This window comes from Halichoerus grypus, chromosome 5 (genome assembly GCF_964656455.1).
Source record: "Halichoerus grypus chromosome 5, mHalGry1.hap1.1, whole genome shotgun sequence".
In the NCBI taxonomy this organism is placed as follows: domain Eukaryota; kingdom Metazoa; phylum Chordata; class Mammalia; order Carnivora; family Phocidae; genus Halichoerus; species Halichoerus grypus.
Window position 1 is genome coordinate 19,869,568 of NC_135716.1, and position 19,544 is coordinate 19,889,111.

The window sequence follows — 19,544 nt, forward strand, 5'->3', positions numbered from 1 at the left end:
GAGCTACTTGTCTTCAGAAATCTAATTTTGATCTTGAATATTGCCGCAGGAAGATGATCACCTTGCCAAGGAAGCATCATGTAATATGTCAGCTCATCAGCAGGGAGTGAAGAGGAAGGCTGATACACCACTGGGGTCCCCACTAGAACCTGGTCAAATACTGGAGAAGAATGAGGATAGCAGTAAAGTCAAACTCAAAATCAGAGTAAGAAATACAGGTTAAACCTGTATTAATAGTGTAGGATATTCACCTTCTTGTAAATCTTTTTGAATACTTCCATTGGTTTTTCCTTAGCAGGAACAGATGGGGCAGACTGAATCATAAAAGAACCCAAATGTCATTTAAGATCTTCCATCTGATTATTTAACTTCTATTATCACATACTTCTTCTCTGTTTGGGGGAGGAACTATGTGTGTGTGGTCTACCACGGCTCACTCCCTCTCCCCACAACTTAGGAGTAGATTCTAGTTGCTGTTTCATTTTCAGTAGTATCCATTCAGCTTCTTTTGGTGGCTGGACCATTTAATATTTTCTTACTCTTAGTACTTTTTGAAAAAAAGACTACCTTTCCTTTTAAGATGTGGGGGTGTGTTCTGTGGCCTGTCTGCTACCTTTCCTAAGAGCTAAGATCCAAACGTAAAGCGATGTAATGGCTCTTTTTCTCCTTTGTTTTGTGTATGTGTTTTAGTTTTCAAATTCTCAAGATGAGGAGGAAATTGACATGGACACTGTTCATGATAGCCAGGCATTTATTTCCCATCATTTGAACATGCTTGAAAGGCCATCGACTCCAGGTAAGATTAGTGTACAGCCCATCAGGAGGTGATGAAGAAAGTTCTCATGGTACTACTGTTTTAAGGCCCATTGCTTTATTTACAAGTGAACAACTTTAAAGTTGAAAAGTAGCTAGTATAAAATACTAGATTGTATCAGATTATATTGCATATTAGCAAAGGAATAAATTTTTAAAAAGGATTTTTAAAAATTGTGTTTTATTTTGGTCCTTTTAAAGTATTTGGCATACTTCTGGGTTTGTTTTTTTAAAAATTCATTCAACAGATTCCTACCAGTAGCTTTAAGGGGTTTCTTGGTTTGTTTTTTTTTTTTTTCCTTTTGTTTTGTAATAGACTTAACCTCCAGATAACCTCAGAATAAAATACTAGATCTATTTTCTTTTTAATAGTGGAACCATAATTTTAAACTTTGAAGGTAATGCCCCCATAACACAGCTTTCTCTTTTTGCCTGCCTGTTTCATGTAATATTATATCATAGATTTTTGCATGCATCTCTCAAACATCATAATCTTTCCTTTTGAAAATAGTACCTGAGACAGTATTGAGTTGATATACTGTAATATACCTTACTTTTCCTTGTTGGTAGGTATTTAGGTTGTTTCAAGTATTTATTACAGGTAATTCTGCACTGAATATCTTTATACAAAAGCTTTTGTTTCTTTTTTGTCAAATTTTGTTCTTAGGGTAAATTTCCCAAGATATATTATTGCTGAAAAGGTTAATTTTAACTGTATTATGAGATACTTACCTTCAGAAGATTTTCACAGTTCTTGATACATTGTGCCATAATGCTTTTTGAAGAGTTAATACCTAGGTTATGTCATCACCATTTTATAATTTTCAGGGATGAAACATTGATGTAACTTGCATGTAAGGTGTGAAATATAGTAATAAAACAAATATTGGTGAACCTGTTCTCCACTCTAACCTCCACTCTGTTGTAGGCTCCATGCCAGGGTCCTTCCCTCTGTGCCCCTTCCTGGTTCTGTTCACCTGCTTTTGCACTACAAGTAAATACTATCTTCAGTTTCCTTTTTTAGTTTTCCTTACTCATGCTGTTGCTTTTCTTTATATTGTATCACATAAGTACAGGATTTCCTTGCACTTGTTTTTTAATTTTATGAAAATGGTATGATACCAATAGGACTTACTTTTTTCAGTCAACATTATGCTTCTAAAGTTCATCCACGTTGATATGTAAGATGTAATTTATTAATTTTCATTTATCCTTTATCATTTTTGTGTGCATAGTACCAGTGTAATAACTTAAAAGATACTTATCAATTATAAATGATAAGTCAAGTTTAGTTTACTTTTTTTTTTAAGTAATCTCTGTGCCCAACGTGGGCTTGAACTCACGATACCAAGATCGAGTCACATGCTTTACTGACTGAACCAGCCAGGCACCCTCAAGTTTACTTTATAATGCATTTTTTATTGGGAATATGACTATTTTTCTTTTCTTTCTTTCTTTTTTTTTTCTGGGTACTGTTCCTGTTTTCTTTTTATTGGGAAAAAAGGGGGTATTTATTTATACCCTATACTGGTTGTCTTTTATGACTTTTACATTTGAATGGTATTTTTTCTTTTTCTCTTTTTTTTTTTTCCTTTCTTTTAAACTTGTTATATTTGTATAGAGTTCCCCTTACCCACCTTGGTCTGCTTTTTATTAAATTTTAGTTTTGAGACCTAAATTATTTTTCACTATTTAGTAATCTAGGATAAGCTAGTAGAATTTGAGAACTGGCTTCAGGTAGACCATGAGCCTAAGATACATTTGAAAACTGAAAGGTCATGAATTCTTTGACTTTTCTAATTATAAGAGATCTTAACAATTACTTATCTGGTCAATCCATTTTACAGATAAGTAAACTTAAGAGAGAAATATTAGGTCACTTGCCCTGAATGACACACTCAAGTAATAGCCAACTCAGGGCTAGAATGACCACTTTTCCATTTGACAAATGAAGAAATTGAGACAAGATGAGCTGAATGTCTCACCTGGATTATCTAATTTGTTGATAATTTGGAATCAGAACCTAGGTCTCCTGATAGCTCCTACAGTGCTGTTCACATTATGCCATTAAAACATTTCCTGTTTGAAATATCTTCTGTAGGGCGCCTGGTGGCTCAGTCATTAAGCGTCTGCCTTCGGCTCAGGTCATGATCCTGGGGTCCTCGGATCGAGCCCCGCGTCGGGCTCCCTGCTTAGTGGGAAGCCTGCTTCTCCCTCTCCCACTCCCCCTGCTTGTATTCCTTATCTTGTGATCTCTCTGTCAAATAAATAAATAAAATCTTTAAAAAAAAAAAAAAAAGAAATATCTTCTGTAACCCCTAAATTATTTTGACCTATTTGTTGAGCAAGTATTATAATGGAATTTATTAGCAAATTTTTGGGGAACCAGGGAAACTTTACTATATGCAAAATTCCACATACAATATAAAATATGGTTTCTACCTCAAATGTAGAATCCAGTTTATATATTTAGCAGGCCAGTCACACTTCACTGTCTTTCTTGAATGTGTGTTGGACGTAAGCATATAGGAACCATGACAAAGGATTAAAATCAAATGGGATCTTTAGTAGTTAGTAGTATTCTTTTTATTATTAGAATTCTACTGTTTTACTATTGAACTGCTTCTAGTTTTAAGGTTAACTTATGAAAACATGTCAGGCTTTTTTCTTCTTTTGGTAAACCAAGAAATAAATACCTCTTTTCCCTCTTCTTTGGCATTTTAGGGCTCTCTAAATATCGGCCAGCTAGTTCCCGATCTGCTTTAATACCCCAACACTCATCAGGCTGTGATGGCACACCCATCACGAAGCCCCAGTGGAGCATGGAACTTGCACGGAAGGGAACAGGTGAAATTATTAATATTATTATTATTTTGCTCAAGAACAAATCTATAAACTTTATAAAGTTTATCAACTTAAAAAAATACATGAAAAATACCAATCTAGAGACTTGCTTTTCTTGCAACACATTGACTTTGTATTATCTAACATAAAGAATATTTTGTTTATTTAGTTTTAAGTAGGCTCTGCTCTCTCCATGCATGGAGCCCAACTTGGGGCTTGAACTCACAACCCTGAGATCAAGACCTAAGCTGAGTTGGATGTTTAACCAGCTGAGCCATCTAGGCGCCTCTAAGAATATTTTAAACTAGACTTTTTACTATTTGAAAATAGTGCATTCCTATTATATAAAACTTGGAAATGAGAAAAAGAGTAGAAAGGGGAAAAAAAAATCATCCCTCATTATGCCATTTAAAAATACCCATTATTGCTCTTTTCTTGCAGTGATTTTTCTTAAAATATTATAACATTAAAAATGCCAACTTCAGTAGACACTATCAAATCTGCACCTTTCATACTTTTACAAAATGCGAAAGTCAACCACTTATTTCTCCGTTCCGTCTCCCCCTGAAAGTTTTACAATTGGTCATCCATGGTCAGTCCTGAAGACTAGATGCCATACTAGAATAGAAAACTAAGATACTCCGTCTTTTCAATCATTAAATACTAATTGGGCTTAAGTTTATGAAAAATAATTCAGTTCAGATGTGTTTGTTACCTGTTCTATTTTACATTGTCTTCCACTTAGCTGCTTACAAAAAAAATGATTGTAATCTAGATAACGAGTAAGCATTCAGTGCTATTGAACAAAGATTCAGTCCTCAAGTTTTGGAGGAACGGGGAATGAAAAGCAAGATACATAAGCAAAATATTAAAGAATAGTTTTTCCAAAAGTCATTAGTCAGATTTTAAGATTCCAACAGATGGATTTTGCTTATATAAACCATGTTTTTATGATACAAACAAAAGAGTAACTGTTTATTGATTTAACTGTTTATTGATTGCTTAAGGATCAACTGTGAAAATTCAAACTAAAGTAACATCTCAGAATATTTTGGTATTGAGACCCCAGACTGTTGCTTTTTTATATCTCTCTGTGTGTTGCTCTATGCATTTACTGAAATAGATTCATACAGAATTTATTTCAGAAGGAGATTGGCTGGATACCTTATCACTTACTTTGATAAGTGAATTTTGACATATCTTGGCCTTGCCAGTTTTATATTCTCTTGGTTTTATTTTTAATTTTTGTGTAATTTTGCTTTATTACCATTATACTTACGAAAATTTTACTACATATGAAAAATTTCCCACATTTTTAAAAACGATAAAGCTCAGGGTATTTCAGACCTCTTGATATAGTTTGAGAGTGGTGCTTCTGCCTGTGCAGGAATTCCTATTCCAGAAAAGAATCTGAATATGTTTGGTTTTTCTTTGTGATGTGGCGCACTAACCTATGGAGTTAACACCTTTTTGTCCCCACTGATGTGCCTTTGTATCATAGTGCCATATTGCTTTAAAAAAACCATCTTTACTTTTCTGTGGAATCTCTCTTTACAGTCTTGTAGTTCTCATGACATCATGTGGGAAGATTGGGGAGGAGATACAGGGCTAATGGTGGGGGGAATAGGAAAGTATTAAAATGTTAGCTTTGGTTGCTGGGACCCTTTAAGTCATGAGGCAGAATGTATACCAGTATATTATTTGGACTGATCTGTAAAACATAATTGTGAATATATTTTTAATGTGCCTTTGTAATTTTCTTTAAACGTGTTTATGCTATTCGGTACCCTGTGGCCCGTGAGCAAGTTTTAAAATTCAGTAGTGCTATTATTAGAATTTAGAAAACCTTCATTTTACAAATGGTAGTGTTCCAGAAGATTATTTGTACATGTATTTATTGTGGAATTCTAAACGTGTTTTCCCATAGACACATTGTTACATTTGGTAGGTAACTCTCAAACTAGCCAACAAAGTTAAAATCCCTTTTAACTTATACCATACATGAAGAATAAAAGTATCAAGCCTAGCCACTGTGTGTAACAATGTTTTTGAGAGAAGGGGCACTTAGAGCTCCATCTTTTGGAATGTCAGAAGCACAACTTCAGCCTAACTCAAATAAAGTTGGCAGTAAAACAGGAACTTCCTCTCTTCCTGCCTCCCAGAAGGAGCCAGGGTCTCTTGGGGTGGTAGCTAGCCTGGCCTGAGGTTGTGAGCGGAGGGCTGAGGAGAGGAGGCCTAGAATCAGTATAAGGGAAGCTGTGACCTCTCTTAATTCTCTAAGGGATTCTAGATTAGAGCTCACAAATGAGCCTTATTTGGAGCCTTATTCAGCACATCCAACTGAGGCATCTTTTACTTGGTCGGTAGAGTCTTGCAAAAATTTTTGAAGTAGTTTACTAAAAAGAGATTACACAATAAAAATCTGGATTTCCAGCTTCTCTTGAAAAAGAGTTACCTGAGAGGTCCTCTTAAGCAGGGATGTGCCTTCCATTTTGTGTTGCGCTGGAATTATGCTATCTCCTTTGGTCCAAGGCTTTTGATATTGGGAGCCCTGCTTCCTTTTTTTTGAGCTGAGATCATTTCTGAGATGGCTCCCTTAGAACCAACAAACCAGATGATGATTGAGAACTGGAATGTGTTGCAGATTTCATCTTGGGGGTGGAGGATAGAAAACAAATGGGGTGTAGGTAAAATAAAGCAGAGGTGGAGGTGCCTGGGTGGTTCAGTCGGTTAAGCTTCTGCCTTCAGCTCAGGTCATGATCCCGGGGGTCCTGGGATTGAGCCCCACATCCGGCTCCCTGCTCAGCAGGGAGCCTGCTGCTTTCTCCCTCTCCTACTGTCTGCTGCTCCCCTTGCTCGTGCTCTGTCTCTTTCTCTGTCAAATAAATAAATAAAATCTTAAAAAAAAGAAGAGGTGGAAACTGTTAAGTAGTGGATAGGTCATAGTTTCTTTTTTGTTCTTTTTTCCTCCAGTTTTCTCTTTCCTTGTGTCTGATAGAAGACTAGTTTAGGGATGATATGTGTGGTAGGTTAAGCCATTTGGGGGTAAGAAAAAGAGAAGTGGCAGGGGTATTTTCCTTCCTTCCTTTACTATCACCTTTCCCTCCCCTGAGGTAAGGACGGGAGGCCATACAGCCTCCTGTGTCCTTTCCACCACTGCAGCTGCCCGACGGCCCGACGCGGCCGGTCTGTGTCCCAAGTTGCTGCAAGGCTTGTGTGAAGCACAGAGGAGGAGTGACAGGCACAGGGGCGAGAGGGAAATCCCTGGCGGTTCTGTGGGGAAGAAAAGAAGGAGAGTTCCTGCAGTTTTGCCTAGATAGGGCTGCTGTGTATGTAATACCTTCTTGCCTAAGTCAGAAAAGCACTGTTCTAGTGCATGAAATCTTTCCCACAAAAAAGATATCTATATCTGTCTATCTATCTATATCTTGAGAGTACTAGTTCTTTCTTTTGAAACTCTAATATGAAAAACAGACTTTGATTTTTTTTTTACTTAAATTTTAATGATCTAATTTTATACTTTATTTTTTACAGTGATCCAAAGAATCCAAAGACCAGACTTCACACTTTCCCTAATAAAAACTGCAGGTTTTGTGCTAAGTTTAAACATAAACCTAATGTGCATGTATTTAAGAGAATTAGCAGGTTATTGACACTTTAATCAGATGGGCTGAGAAGCTTCCGCATTAGGCTTATATTAAGTACCTCTTTGGTTGATTTTGCATTTGTTAAATTGACTGCAGCTAAAATCCTTATCCATAGTGCATTTTACTAGATCTCTGGGAAAGATTTTATGTTGGGTAGAACAACAAAACGGAGCATTTGTTTTGTTCTTTTCATATAACATGAAATAGGAAAATATATTCTGAATTACATATATCTCCTTTTTTTGATATATGTGCTATCTATCATAGAGACATATATTTCAGGTCACTAAAAGGGCTTTCCTTAGCTTGTAAACCCCTGAAATGATATGTGAAATTATGTGTGTAAATGTGTCATGAGGATGGAGATATACACATTTTTCTCAGTAGAGATTGTAAACATGACCTCATGCTAGTGTGAAAGTCAACTCCTGTGTGTCCCAGATCTGACTGCTAATACAATTCCACATGGGAAGGAAACTGTACTTTCTTAACACCTTGGTTTAGACCTGGTAAAATTATCCAGGAAAGAGAGAGATTAGGCAAACAAACAAAAAAATATATTTTGTCGGGGGCCTGGGTGGCTCTGCCGGTTAAGCCTTTGGACTCTTGATTTTGCTTTGGGTCACCATCTCAGGGTTGCGAGGTTGAGCCCTGCGTTGTCTGGCTCAGTGGGGAGTCTGCTCTGAGAGTCTCTCTCCCTTTCCCTCTGCCCCCGCCACCCGCACACGCACATGTTCTCTCTCTTAAATAATCTTAATACATAGAAATATATATTGTCTATAATAAGTGAAAACTTAAGAGCTAAAGGGTGTGATGGTGATAGAGTATCATTAGGTTTTATCACATCTTCTGCTGTTACAAACACTATTCTGGTGAATATTTTTGTATATGTGTCTTTGCACATATGCATGAGCACATATGTGGGATACATGTTCATGCATAGTGTCAAACTGCCTTAACTTCTCCTTTTTAAAAAACACTTTATTATGGAAAACTGTGAAGGAGTCAGACTAGTATAATGAACCCCCATGTATCCATTACTCAGCTTCTACAGTGATCAGCTCATGGTCAATCTTGTATAATCTATATCCTTACCCATTTCCACCCTTATGAACTATTTTGAAACAAATTCCACATATCATCACTTTCTTCATGAACAACTTAGTATATATCTCTAAAAGATGAGGACTTTAAAAAGTCATAACCACAGTAACATTCTTATTCTTTAAAAAATTAATTTTTTTCATATTTTTAAATATCCAGTCACTGTATAAGTTTCAGTTGACTTATGCCATTATTCTAATATTTATTTTTAACACTTTATTTTTTGAATCATTATCCACATAAGGTCTACATGTTGCAGTTGGCTGATACGTCCTTTACATCCTTTTAAATTTAAAGTTTCATGTTTACCTTTTTCTCTCTTTTCTTCCCTTTTATAATGTATTTGTTAAAGAAACCAGGGTTTTGATCTGTAGTTTTCAAGTCTGTGTTTTGCTAATTCTATATCATGGTATAATTAACATGTTAGAGTCCTCTTTATTTCCTGTAAATTTGTAGTTGGATATAGAAGCTTAATTTATTCAGGTTTATCGGTGGCATTGTGTTCTTCCATCTGGAAACATACAATGTCTCGTTGACTTTTTTTTTTTTAATTTTTTTTAAATAGTGGAAGTTAGATTTTATTTATTTTTAATTATTTTTAATTTTTTAATATAAATTCAATTAACAATGTATTATTAGTTTCAGATGTAGAGTTCAGTGATTCATCAGTCTTATATCATATCCAGTGTTCATACATCCATGTGCCCTCCTTAATGCCCATCACCCAGTTACCCCATCCCCCACCCCTTCCCCTCCAGCAACCCTCAGTTTGTTTCCTATGATCAAGAGTTGACTCTTTTATGAGGTTAGCCACTAAGATGTTTAAGACCTAGATCCATTATTTCACTAAGGGTTGCAAGATGGTGATATTCTTTTTTGTTTTTTTTAAGATGTTGTTTATTTATTTGGAGAGAGTGTGTGCACATGCGGGCAGGGGGAGGGACAGGGAGAGAGAGAATCTCAAGCAGACTCCCTGCTAATCATGGAACCTGATGGCGGGGCTCGATCTCACGACCCTGAGATTATGACCTGAGCCAAAATCAAGAGTCAGACACTCAACGGACTGAGCTACCCAGGCACCCCCGCAAGATGGTGATATTCTAATTCATCTGTCCATTTTTATAAACTGGTTTATTTCTGTAAAGCTAAAGTCCCCCTCATCCATTATGACCCAGTGGTATAGATTATACAGGAGGAGAAAGATAATGGCTTCTCTTTTTATTTAACAATTTCCCAAATAATGAGTTGGCTAACTAGCATCCTCCAATGGTGAATAATCAGTTCTAGTCCTTTAGTTATTGTTCTTATTATTCCAATTGTCCCATCTTTGGGCAGTGAGAACCTCTTAGAAGTTGATTCTTGGGTCTGTGGAGAAGAACTTAACTTCCTTGCCATTATAATACGAGATTTTTCAGGTTCATTTTGTAAATATTCTGCCCAGCCCAAAATCAGTCATTTGTCCTGGGAGCCCTGGTTCCTAACACCTTTATCTTTGGCTCTAGCTAATCCATTGTCTTATTAATAGACTAAATACAAATCAAGAGACATGCAAGATTTATAATCAGTGTATCTTTAATGCTAGGTATAAGGCCACTAGACAAGAGATTGGATTTTGAAGTGGTTATAAGTATTCCTTGGAAAAGAGTATACCCAAGTACACTTGGTTGTCTTTTTGGCAGTTGTCTCTGCTAGGAAGTACAGTTTCCAGTGTAATTATTGGTTTTTCTGCAATCCAAGTTGCTTGGCAGGTGTTTAGGATGATGAAACTTCTCTCAGTGCAGAAGAGGACCTCAGACTCTTAATAGTGCAGACAGCCAATTGGAAAGCTCACAGTCTGGTGTTGTAGACTAAATCATGAGGTAGGATCTGAAGGGATTTGTTCATGAGGCTTTAAAGTCTCTTATCATCACTTCTCCTTATCACCTTGCTCTGTATCCTGTTAGGTATGGACCTGTTTTCTCATATTTTGGAAACATACTCGTGTAATTTATTTAAAATCTAAATTAAAATCTTACAGTGGCGTATTTGGCTGATACTCTAATTCAGATATCTCTCAAAATTTTTCTGAATACTATCTTGGTCCCAATTATTGCAAAAGATACAGATCCCAAAACTTGCTCTGTATGTAAATAATCTCTGTAATTGGCTTATGCATCGTTATTAGTGTTATCTTTACCAAAATATCATGAAAGTAAAACGATAATTTTGTAGTAGTAAAATATGAATAATCTGTGAGGGCAAGAATTTTTGATTTATTCATTTGTCCTGAAATGTTGGAACAGTGCCTGACACAAAAGAAGTATAGTAGTCAGTACTAGTTGAATAAATGGTCTATAATAGTTTCTGTGCTTTATCCCTCTTCCTTCAAAATTAGTGACCTTCAGATTGCATTTAGTTGGACTGAGTTCACCAGACATCCTCTCTAAAAGAAACACAACTATTAGATATTTCTGTTGTATGAATTCATTCATTTATGTTTAGCAAGCTTCGGCAGGGGTGGGGAGGTGAGATGGAGGGCGTGCTAGATACCGGGTGGCACACTGGGATACAAAGATGAAAGAGATGAGCTCCCTGTTCTCAAGACGCTGGGAGTGGAATGAAAGAGCCCCACAGATGAAAAGCTGTGCTGCCGGGTGCACCCTGCTGCATGCGGCCGGGCGGGGTGCTTAGGAGCACACACTGGAGGCAGGCTCTTGGGGTTTGTAGCTCAGACTTGCCGGTGCCACCTCGGGCAAGTCACTTGAGTCCTCTGTGCTGTAATTCCCTTTCCGTATTATGTTGTGGGAACATGAAAGAACGAATTCTTTTGGGGCAGTTTGGGGAGCACTTCTTAAAGAAATGACATTTGAGCTGAGTTTTAAATTATTAAAGAGCCTAAAATGTTTTTTCCTTCCCTTTGTCTGCTCCAGGTTACCGTTTAAACATTACTTCCTTGCAGAAGTTTGCCTCTGATCCCTCCACAACTAATTTAAGTCTCCTTTTGTGCTACTGGTTCACTCTGAGTTTTGTCTTTTTATTACTTGGTTGTACTTACTCAATTTCTTCCCAGCTAGTATGTAAATGGCAGGAGGACTGAGATCTGTCCAGTTCATCACTATTTTCCCCAGTTCCCATATAGTTCTGTTACTTGTTAAGTGAATTTGTGAGTTAGACAAATAAGGGAAGGGCATTTCAAGCGTAGGAAGTAGCATTTACAAGTTCACAGTTAGTGAAGGGCTACCCTCAGGTGCATAGAAAGTGATAGCGGAATGTAAGGCTGGAATGGTAGGTTCAGGACAGATTGTAAACTGTCAGTAAAATCAGTGCTGAAACTGATTTTTAGGAAACTTCTGTGGTGATGTCTGTTTTGGTAAGAACCATGGTTTGGGACTAGTTTGGATCAAAATTAGTGCTGAGAATTTACTTTAAAAAGTTCATTTTAGTGAAAAGGTTGTTTTTTTTTTTTTTAGCTAGTTTGGATAAAGTCTATGTTTTCAGAAACTGCCGCATTTAAGTCCAAGAACTTTGGCTTTTATTCTGTTGGTAGAACCAACTGAGTGGTTTTTTGTTGTTTTTAGAACCAACTGAGTTTTTAAGCAGATAATTATGGATAGCTTTTTTTTTTTGGAAGATCACTACGCAGCAGGGTCTTCCAGCCTAAACACTATTAACATTTTGGGCATGGGAATTTTTTGTTGTAGGAGCTGCCCTATGCATGGTGTGATGTCCTGTGCATCACTAGGCTCTGCCCATGGGAGGCCCATATCACTTCCTCCCTCAGTTCTACCCCAGGTGTAACAACATCAGTGTCTTCAGATATTGCCGAATAACCCGTGTGGGGCAAAATCAGCTTCTGTGCAGCTGTGTAAAATACGGATTTGAGTATAAGACACTTTGGGCATAGGAACCAGTTCACGGGAGCCTAGTACCGCCGTCCGGATGAGGTGAGGTGTTCTGAATTCCTACAGTTGCAGACAGCGTAGGGGCAGATAAAAGAGATATCTGTACGTGAAAACCAACGAGATTTGGTAACCACCCAGATTTAGAAAGGCGGGTATCTGAGATGATCCTTGGGCTTTCTTCTTAGCTGGCTGCACGTAAAGCAGTACCATCAGTCCAGAGTCACCCAGAAGGAAGTCTTCCTTGGGGTGTGGCCCAAGGATTGTAGCATCGGGAGGAAGCAAGAAATTGTTGTGCACCAGAGTCTGAGAACTACTGCTGTAGTTTCCTGGACTGATGGAATGTTAAATGGAAAGAACTTTCCAAAACATTCGATTTTTTTTTTAAGGTGAGATAAAAAGAAAGAAAATGCATGCTGAAAGTTAATAGCAGAATCTGTTCAAGAGCACAGGTCTCCTATTTCTCATCTTTCTTTCTTTTTTTTTAAGTGACACTGCTCTTGTCTTTAAGTAGAGATGTTCCCTTTATAGACTCACTGCCTTTTCTGGTTTTCTTAAGTGCACTGAATCTACTTAAAAAGTTCACTTTTGCCTGTCTGTTCCCAAGAAATTACCTTAAGGAACTATAGAAATGTGATTTTGGCCATGATATTATTATCAGTGACTAGCATAAGATGTTTATGTGTGTATAAATGGTTCTTCAGGTGGCAGAAATAAAGTACTGCCATTTCCCTGCCCAGTATCTTAGGGTCAAACTGTAGCTGAAGGAGCTACAGTTAAAGGATGAATGTGGGTCTTAACTAACAACACACACACAATGATCATCATTATCATTTCATAATACTTTAAAACTTAAATGCTAACTTTTAAAAGATGGTTTGGTAACACACTGGTATATATCATAATTGGTATAAACTGTAAGGAATTGAAATATTCTGTTTCCTGGCCACAATGCTGAACACTTACCTGTGTGTGACTAATTGAATGTCTTATTTAGATACTTCTCCCATTCCTAATTATTTCCATGGACATGTTAAACACTTGGGAATCCCTCTTTTCTATACTGTCGTCAGCTCCCTCTTACTTTCATTTCACTTTCTTTGTTATCAACAGGAATTCATTTGGGTGTTTTTAATCTTGAAGGTAAAGAACAGTCACCTTTGGAGATGAGTATGCATCCAGTTGCAACAGCTCCACTCTCAGTGTTTACTAAGGAATCTGCGTCCTCCAAACACAGCGACCACCATCACCACCATCACCATGAGCACAAGAAGAAGAAGAAGAAGCACAAACATAAGCACAAGCACAAGCACAAGCATGATAGTAAAGAGAAGGACAAAGAGCCTTTCACTTTCTCCAGCCCCGCCAGTGGCAGGTCTATACGTTCTCCTTCTCTTTCAGACTGAGGCGGGGACAAAGGAGACTTTCCCTTAGTGTCCAGAAGAATATATATAACTAAAGCTTTGTCCTCTGTAAAGAATGATAAATGGAAACAGACAAAAAAATAGTTGCCTTTCTCATAGAAATTCAGAATCCATGTAAATTCTAACATTTATGTTATTTATGCAATTGAGATCTAATTAGAAAAATGTTTTATAGTTCTGAATAAACCATTTCATCCCATTTCCTCCTTAGAACACGCGCGCACACACACACACACACACACACACACACTCATTCACGCCAAACTTCAAAAAGACCCTCAGATTCACTGGCAGTTCCCATTCACATCATGGTCTTCATGTGTACTGCCAAAATCAATTATGTTTTAAAGTCTTTGATGGATGTTATGGGGCAAAGTTATGTTTTAAACAAGCTACTGCCAGATCTGTGGTGAAACCACTATTTCCAGTGAAATATTGTATAACACTATTTGGAACTACTGAGAAAGACTAAGGCTTTTCTATAGGAACCTTCTGTATTACATGGTATTTTTTGTGTTAACCATAGAGGCTAAACATCAGAATTTGTGAACATAGATACTTGGTATTTTCTTTTGCCCTAAAATACTGAAATGTTCAGAAGCAGCTCTTTTTAAAAAAAATTTTTTTTGGATAGCATTTTTGATAGTGCATTTGGGGATTATAATGTTGGAATTTCATAGAACTATCAAATCCACAGTTCTCAAATCAAGATGTTTAAATTATAAGTTCTTTTTTTTTCATTAAGTGTAAGTGAATATGTTCATATATAGAGTATGTTTGCTAAATGTGGACAGTTTACACATCCAACACATAATCTAAAATTATTTCTGTGTAACACAAAGTCTAATACCTTAAAAAGGTGTTTATGTAATGTTTACTAACTCAGACATAGACAAGTCAGCCCTCATGTGAGTATACCAGAAACATTTAAAAAAAATATATGAAACATTTTGGTTTCATACTTAAATAGTTTGTGTGTGTTTGTTTTTATTTCTGAATTTACCATGTGCTTTATTGTTGTTTAAAATGTTTTTCATACCTGTTCTATTTTTATCATTTCTCTTACCATTAGTTTGACAAAGTATTTCTTCTAGAATAGATGTTTCAAAGGGATCCAATAATGTTGGACTTTTAAATATACTTTTAGTTGTGTTTAACTTGTTTAATAAATAACTTTTTAAACTGACCATTCTGCCTTTGTATCTTTTTATATCTTTGTTACCCTTCTCTTTGTGTGTGTACCTGTCCGCAAAGCTCTCTACCTTTGTGGATAGGCAGGATTTGAGCTGGCCTTGCTAGGGAGGATGATTTCAGTAGAGATGGGGAAAGTTCTCTCAGTAGAAGGAATGGTGTTTTTTCAAAAGGATGGAGGAAAGCAAGGGGATGTTCAAGCAGTGCAGTTGACTTGGAGCCTGAGTGCAAAAGGGAATGTGATCAGATGTAGAAGGGCCTAAATGGCGGTTATTTCAAGATTCCGATTAATTTAGTGTTGGTCCGCTGAAATTATTTTTGGAAAATGGCGTATTTTATGTTACAGTGTACAGTGTGATACCATATGTAGAATCCCCAACTTTGAAAACAGTAAGGATATATTTCAAAAGAACTGTTAGTGTTGTCAGAAGATGGTGACAAATAAGAGCTACCTATATAACTTAAGGACGTCTTGTATAGTCAGGACTGTACTAGGAACTGTATGATACCTGTGTCCTTTCTCAGTTGGGTATTTATATTGGATGTTTCTTGTGAGGCACTTTTTTTTTTTTTATGGCAAGCTTTCAGTTATTTAAGCTGATGGTTAGGAGCAGACAACACAAGAATTATTCATGTTTTTGAAATGCGTAATTACACACAAACAACACAGAGTTCTAGTGTAAGTCTCCCCAGCCTCCTTCCCCAGAAGCTGTTGGCAGTATTACGTGTGTCTCTCCAGAGCTAGTCTGTACATACATCTCTACAGTATGGACATTTTTTTTTAACAAATGATATTTGTAGAAATTTTTAACTTTGGTATAGCTTATCTTTTATGACTACACATTTTGTGTGATACTAACAAAGGTCTTTCTTATTCCATGATTATAAAAGAATTCTATTTTTTTCTGTTGGTTTTAAAGTTTTATGTTTCGGGTTTCTGTCCAACTAGAATCCATCTGGAATTTATTTTGATAGAAAATGGGAGGTAGAGATCCAGCCCTTTATTTTTTTTCCTTCCAGAATGCCACCCAACGCTATGTATTTAAAACTCTGTCTTTTTGGGGTGCTTGGCTGGTTTATTTGCTAGTGAGTGTGACTCTTAACCAACTGAGCCACCCAGGCGCCCCCAGTGAGTGTGACTCTTGATCTTGGGGTTGTGAGTCTGAGCCTCACGTTGGGTGTAGAGTTTACTTAAAAAAAAAAATGTTAAAAAAAATAAAACTCCCGTCTTTTCTCTCTAGATTTCAAGTGTTGCATACTAAATTCCCTTATTGTTTGGGTCCATCTCTGGACTTTGTAGCTGGTTTCATGGATCTGTCTGCTCACCTGCCAGTACCATGCTGATGAGATCATTGTAGCGCTGTCTGCATTTTAATATGGTAGAGCTAGGCTCCCTCCATTACTTTTCATAATCTCTTTGCTGTTCCTATGGGTTATTTTCTTTTTCTAGTTGACTTATTAATTTACATACCAGTAAAACTCACTTCTAGGGTACATTTTTATGGGTTCGACAGATGCTTGGACTTGCGTCTCCAACCACCAGTTTCATCACTGCAGAATTCATTCGTGCTGCCCCTCTGTAGTCAGCAGCTCCGCCACCCAGCCCCTGCCTTCCACTGACAGATTTTCCATCCCTGTAATTTTGCCTTTTTGTGGATTTGTTTTTCTACATAAATACTAGAATCAGGCTTTTTCGTCTCTCCATGAAATTGTTTTTGTAGTTGGTATTGGTTGTGTGTTAAATCAAGAGTTAGAATTGGTATCTTGATGTTGATGATTTGTATTAGTGATGTCAATATTCCTATCAGAACAGTATTTCTTTTTAACTTCATTATAAGGTAGTTTCTGTTTTTGGTATTTTTTAAATGATGTCTTTTCATTATAAGATTATTTTATGCTGATGTTGTGCTTAGCTACTCTATTAATCAGGGTTCTCGAGAAATATATATATGTTTGTTATAAGGTATTGACAGTTTTGGAGGCTGAGAAGTTCTGCAGTCTGCTGTCTGCATGCTAGAGACCCAGCAAAGCTAGTGGTGTAGTCCAAAGGCCTGAGAGCAAGAAAGCCTAGTATAGATTCCAGTCTGGGTCTGAAGTTCTGAGAACCAAGGCTGTAAGGGCCGAAGATCCCTGTCCCCACTCTCATCAGACAGAGGGGATTCAACCTTCCAATACCTGTTGTTCTGTTGAGGCCCTCAGCAGGTTAGGTGAGGCCCATCCACACTGGGGAGGGCCGTTTCCTTTACTCATCCCACCAATTCAGATGCTAATCTCTTCCTGAACCACCCTTACAGAAACACCCCAAAATAATGTTTAACCAGCTAGGTGGGCATCCCTTGGCGCAGTCAAGTTGACACCTAAAATTAGCCATCACAACCACATTGCTAAATTCTCACTATTTGCAGCATTTTAACTGTATTTCTTGGGTTTTACTTAAAAGTATCCGAATCTGTAAATGATGATAATTTTATTACCTCTTGTCTAATGTTGATAAATTTAGTTTTCTAATTTATTTTTTTTGTCTGACTTCTTGCTGAATTGGCCTGAGAGCTGCCGGGATGGCATTGTCTGTGATCGTCTTGCATTTTGCTTCACACTCTCTGCCTCATGGGTTGTGGATTTGTATTTCACATTTCTTCAACTTCTTTGACATTGAAGTTTACAATATTTGTTTCTTGTCTCATTTCTTTTGGGTGATTATCAAGGAGAATGGAGAAGCTACCTTACTACCAAAGTCTTAGAAAGTCCTGAGAAAGACATATTGATCAAAGTATCATCTTTCCATTGAAATCCTTGTCTGGTAAATAGCTGGAAAGCTACTTAGTTTCCCCATCCTCCTCTCCTAACTCATCTCTTCTGTTTCCAACCTCTTACTCTAAATAAATGAAATTTCTTCATATCCAATGTGCTCCAGCCCAAGTGGGACTGTCCTTTCAAAGCTCTCGACTTCTGGCACCCTGCCTTTGAGTGTAAGCTAGACTTAGTGACTCACTTCAAAGGCTAGAGTATGGAAGGGGAAAATAGTAACTTTCCAGTTAAAGCTGACAGACTTGTCATTAGCCAGGTGACCATGGTAAACAGCACCAGTGGTAAGTCATGTTAATATGTCCTCATTAGTATGATGTGATGAGAAGGGCACCTCTGGTATAAAACCCCACAATGCCAGTCTGTCTGGTCTAATCATGAGAAAAACATCAGACAAATCCAAGTGAGGGACACTGCAAAATTCCTGACCATTACTCCTCAAAGCCGTTAAATTTATGAAAAACAAATGACAGTGAGACTGTCCCATCAGAGGAGACAAGGGAGACATGACGACAATGCAGTGAGTTTTCCTGGTCAGATCTTGCAACAGAAGAAGAACATCAGTGAAAAAAACTAGTGAAATCCAAGTACGTTCTGGGGTTTCGTTAATGCACCGATGTTGGTTTCTTAGTTTGGACAAATGAGCTACAGTGAGTTCAACATTAACGGGGGAAACTGGGGCAACGGTATGTGGGAACACTTGCAAAGAAGGAAGAGGTGCTCTTAGGATTGTAATCCTTCTAAGCTATGAGTGTATTTTGATTTTTATAACCTAAATTACTTACTTTTTGAAGAGATTAAAAAAAATTCATTTTCCTCACCTCAGGATTTTAGAAGAAAATGTATGCACTTAACAGAGGAATATTTGGAGAGAGGTCAAAGGGAGCAATGATAAAGACCCAAAGGGTGACAACTGTAAAGCTTAGGAGCAGAAATATAAAAGAAATTCTTATAAGAAGAGAAGAACAGGCTGAGGGGCTAGCCTTAAAAAAGGAAATTTTTTTTCTCTAATTAGATACTGTAAAAAAAAAAGTGAGGATTTTATGATCGGAGATAATTGAGAAACTGAATATGCCCTCTTAAAGTTTCACTCTAACCGTTGGAGGCCTCTCTCAGGTTCCAAAAAGTTCTGTAGTAAAGAAACCTGTTTAACATAATATTTTCCCAAACTTACTTGACTGTGGAACTTTCTTCTGTCACATCTGTGAAAATCTTAGGAACACTTACTGTAATTTTGGAAAATGCTATTCCGTATGTGTGACTTTTAATGTCACCCTGGTATTTATACTACTTGGACTATTTTATCACTGAAATAGAGGTTTCTCGACCAATTATTCTAGAGAATTTATTGTCCCTTAATGGTCAGACCTTAACTTAAGAATATCCTTACCATTAATAAAACAAAATGTAATTATTGAGAACCTCCTCTGTTCATCACAGAGTACTGTGGCTTTTAAAGTTTCTTGGCAAACAATGATTCTTTAAAAAAAAATTTTTTTTAACTCTATCTACATGACTTAAACATAGTAATTGAATGCTGATACACCCAGCACTGTTTTTTGTTTTGTTTGTTTTGTTTTGTTTTGTTTTGCTAAAATAAATATTTCTCTTGGGTTAGCCCAGTAATCTCTAAACATTTTTGGTTGTTTATTCCATTAATTAAAAAAAAAAGAATGCATATATCTAATGTGTGTGTATTTATAAGTATATATTAACACATAACATAGTGTGGTCTTGGGTGGTGTTTTTTATTTTATTTTATTTTATTTATTTTTTTTTTTTAGATTTTATTTATTTGAGAGAGAGAGACAGAGATAGTGAGAGAGAGAGCACAAGTG

At 36.9% G+C, this 19,544-nt stretch overlaps 1 protein-coding gene across 6 annotated transcripts in view; it reads left to right on the plus strand.

Annotated features, from left to right (window-relative positions):
- TAF2 (TATA-box binding protein associated factor 2) overlaps positions 1-19,544 on the plus strand; it is a 92,401-nt gene that overhangs the window by 68,309 nt on the left and 4,548 nt on the right. For 2 of the 6 annotated variants that reach the window (XM_036080364.2, XM_078072063.1), the window contains 4 exons: positions 50-205; positions 691-796; positions 3,538-3,660; positions 13,400-14,896. In XM_036080364.2, the coding sequence (XP_035936257.2) occupies positions 50-205; positions 691-796; positions 3,538-3,660; positions 13,400-13,692 (678 nt within the window). In that variant the 3' untranslated portion in view covers positions 13,693-14,896. Of the gene's footprint in view, positions 1-49; positions 206-690; positions 797-3,537; positions 3,661-13,399; positions 14,897-19,544 lie in introns of those variants that run through there. The other 4 variants (XM_036080365.2, XM_078072064.1, XM_036080367.2 and 1 more) reach the window with 4 other exon arrangements.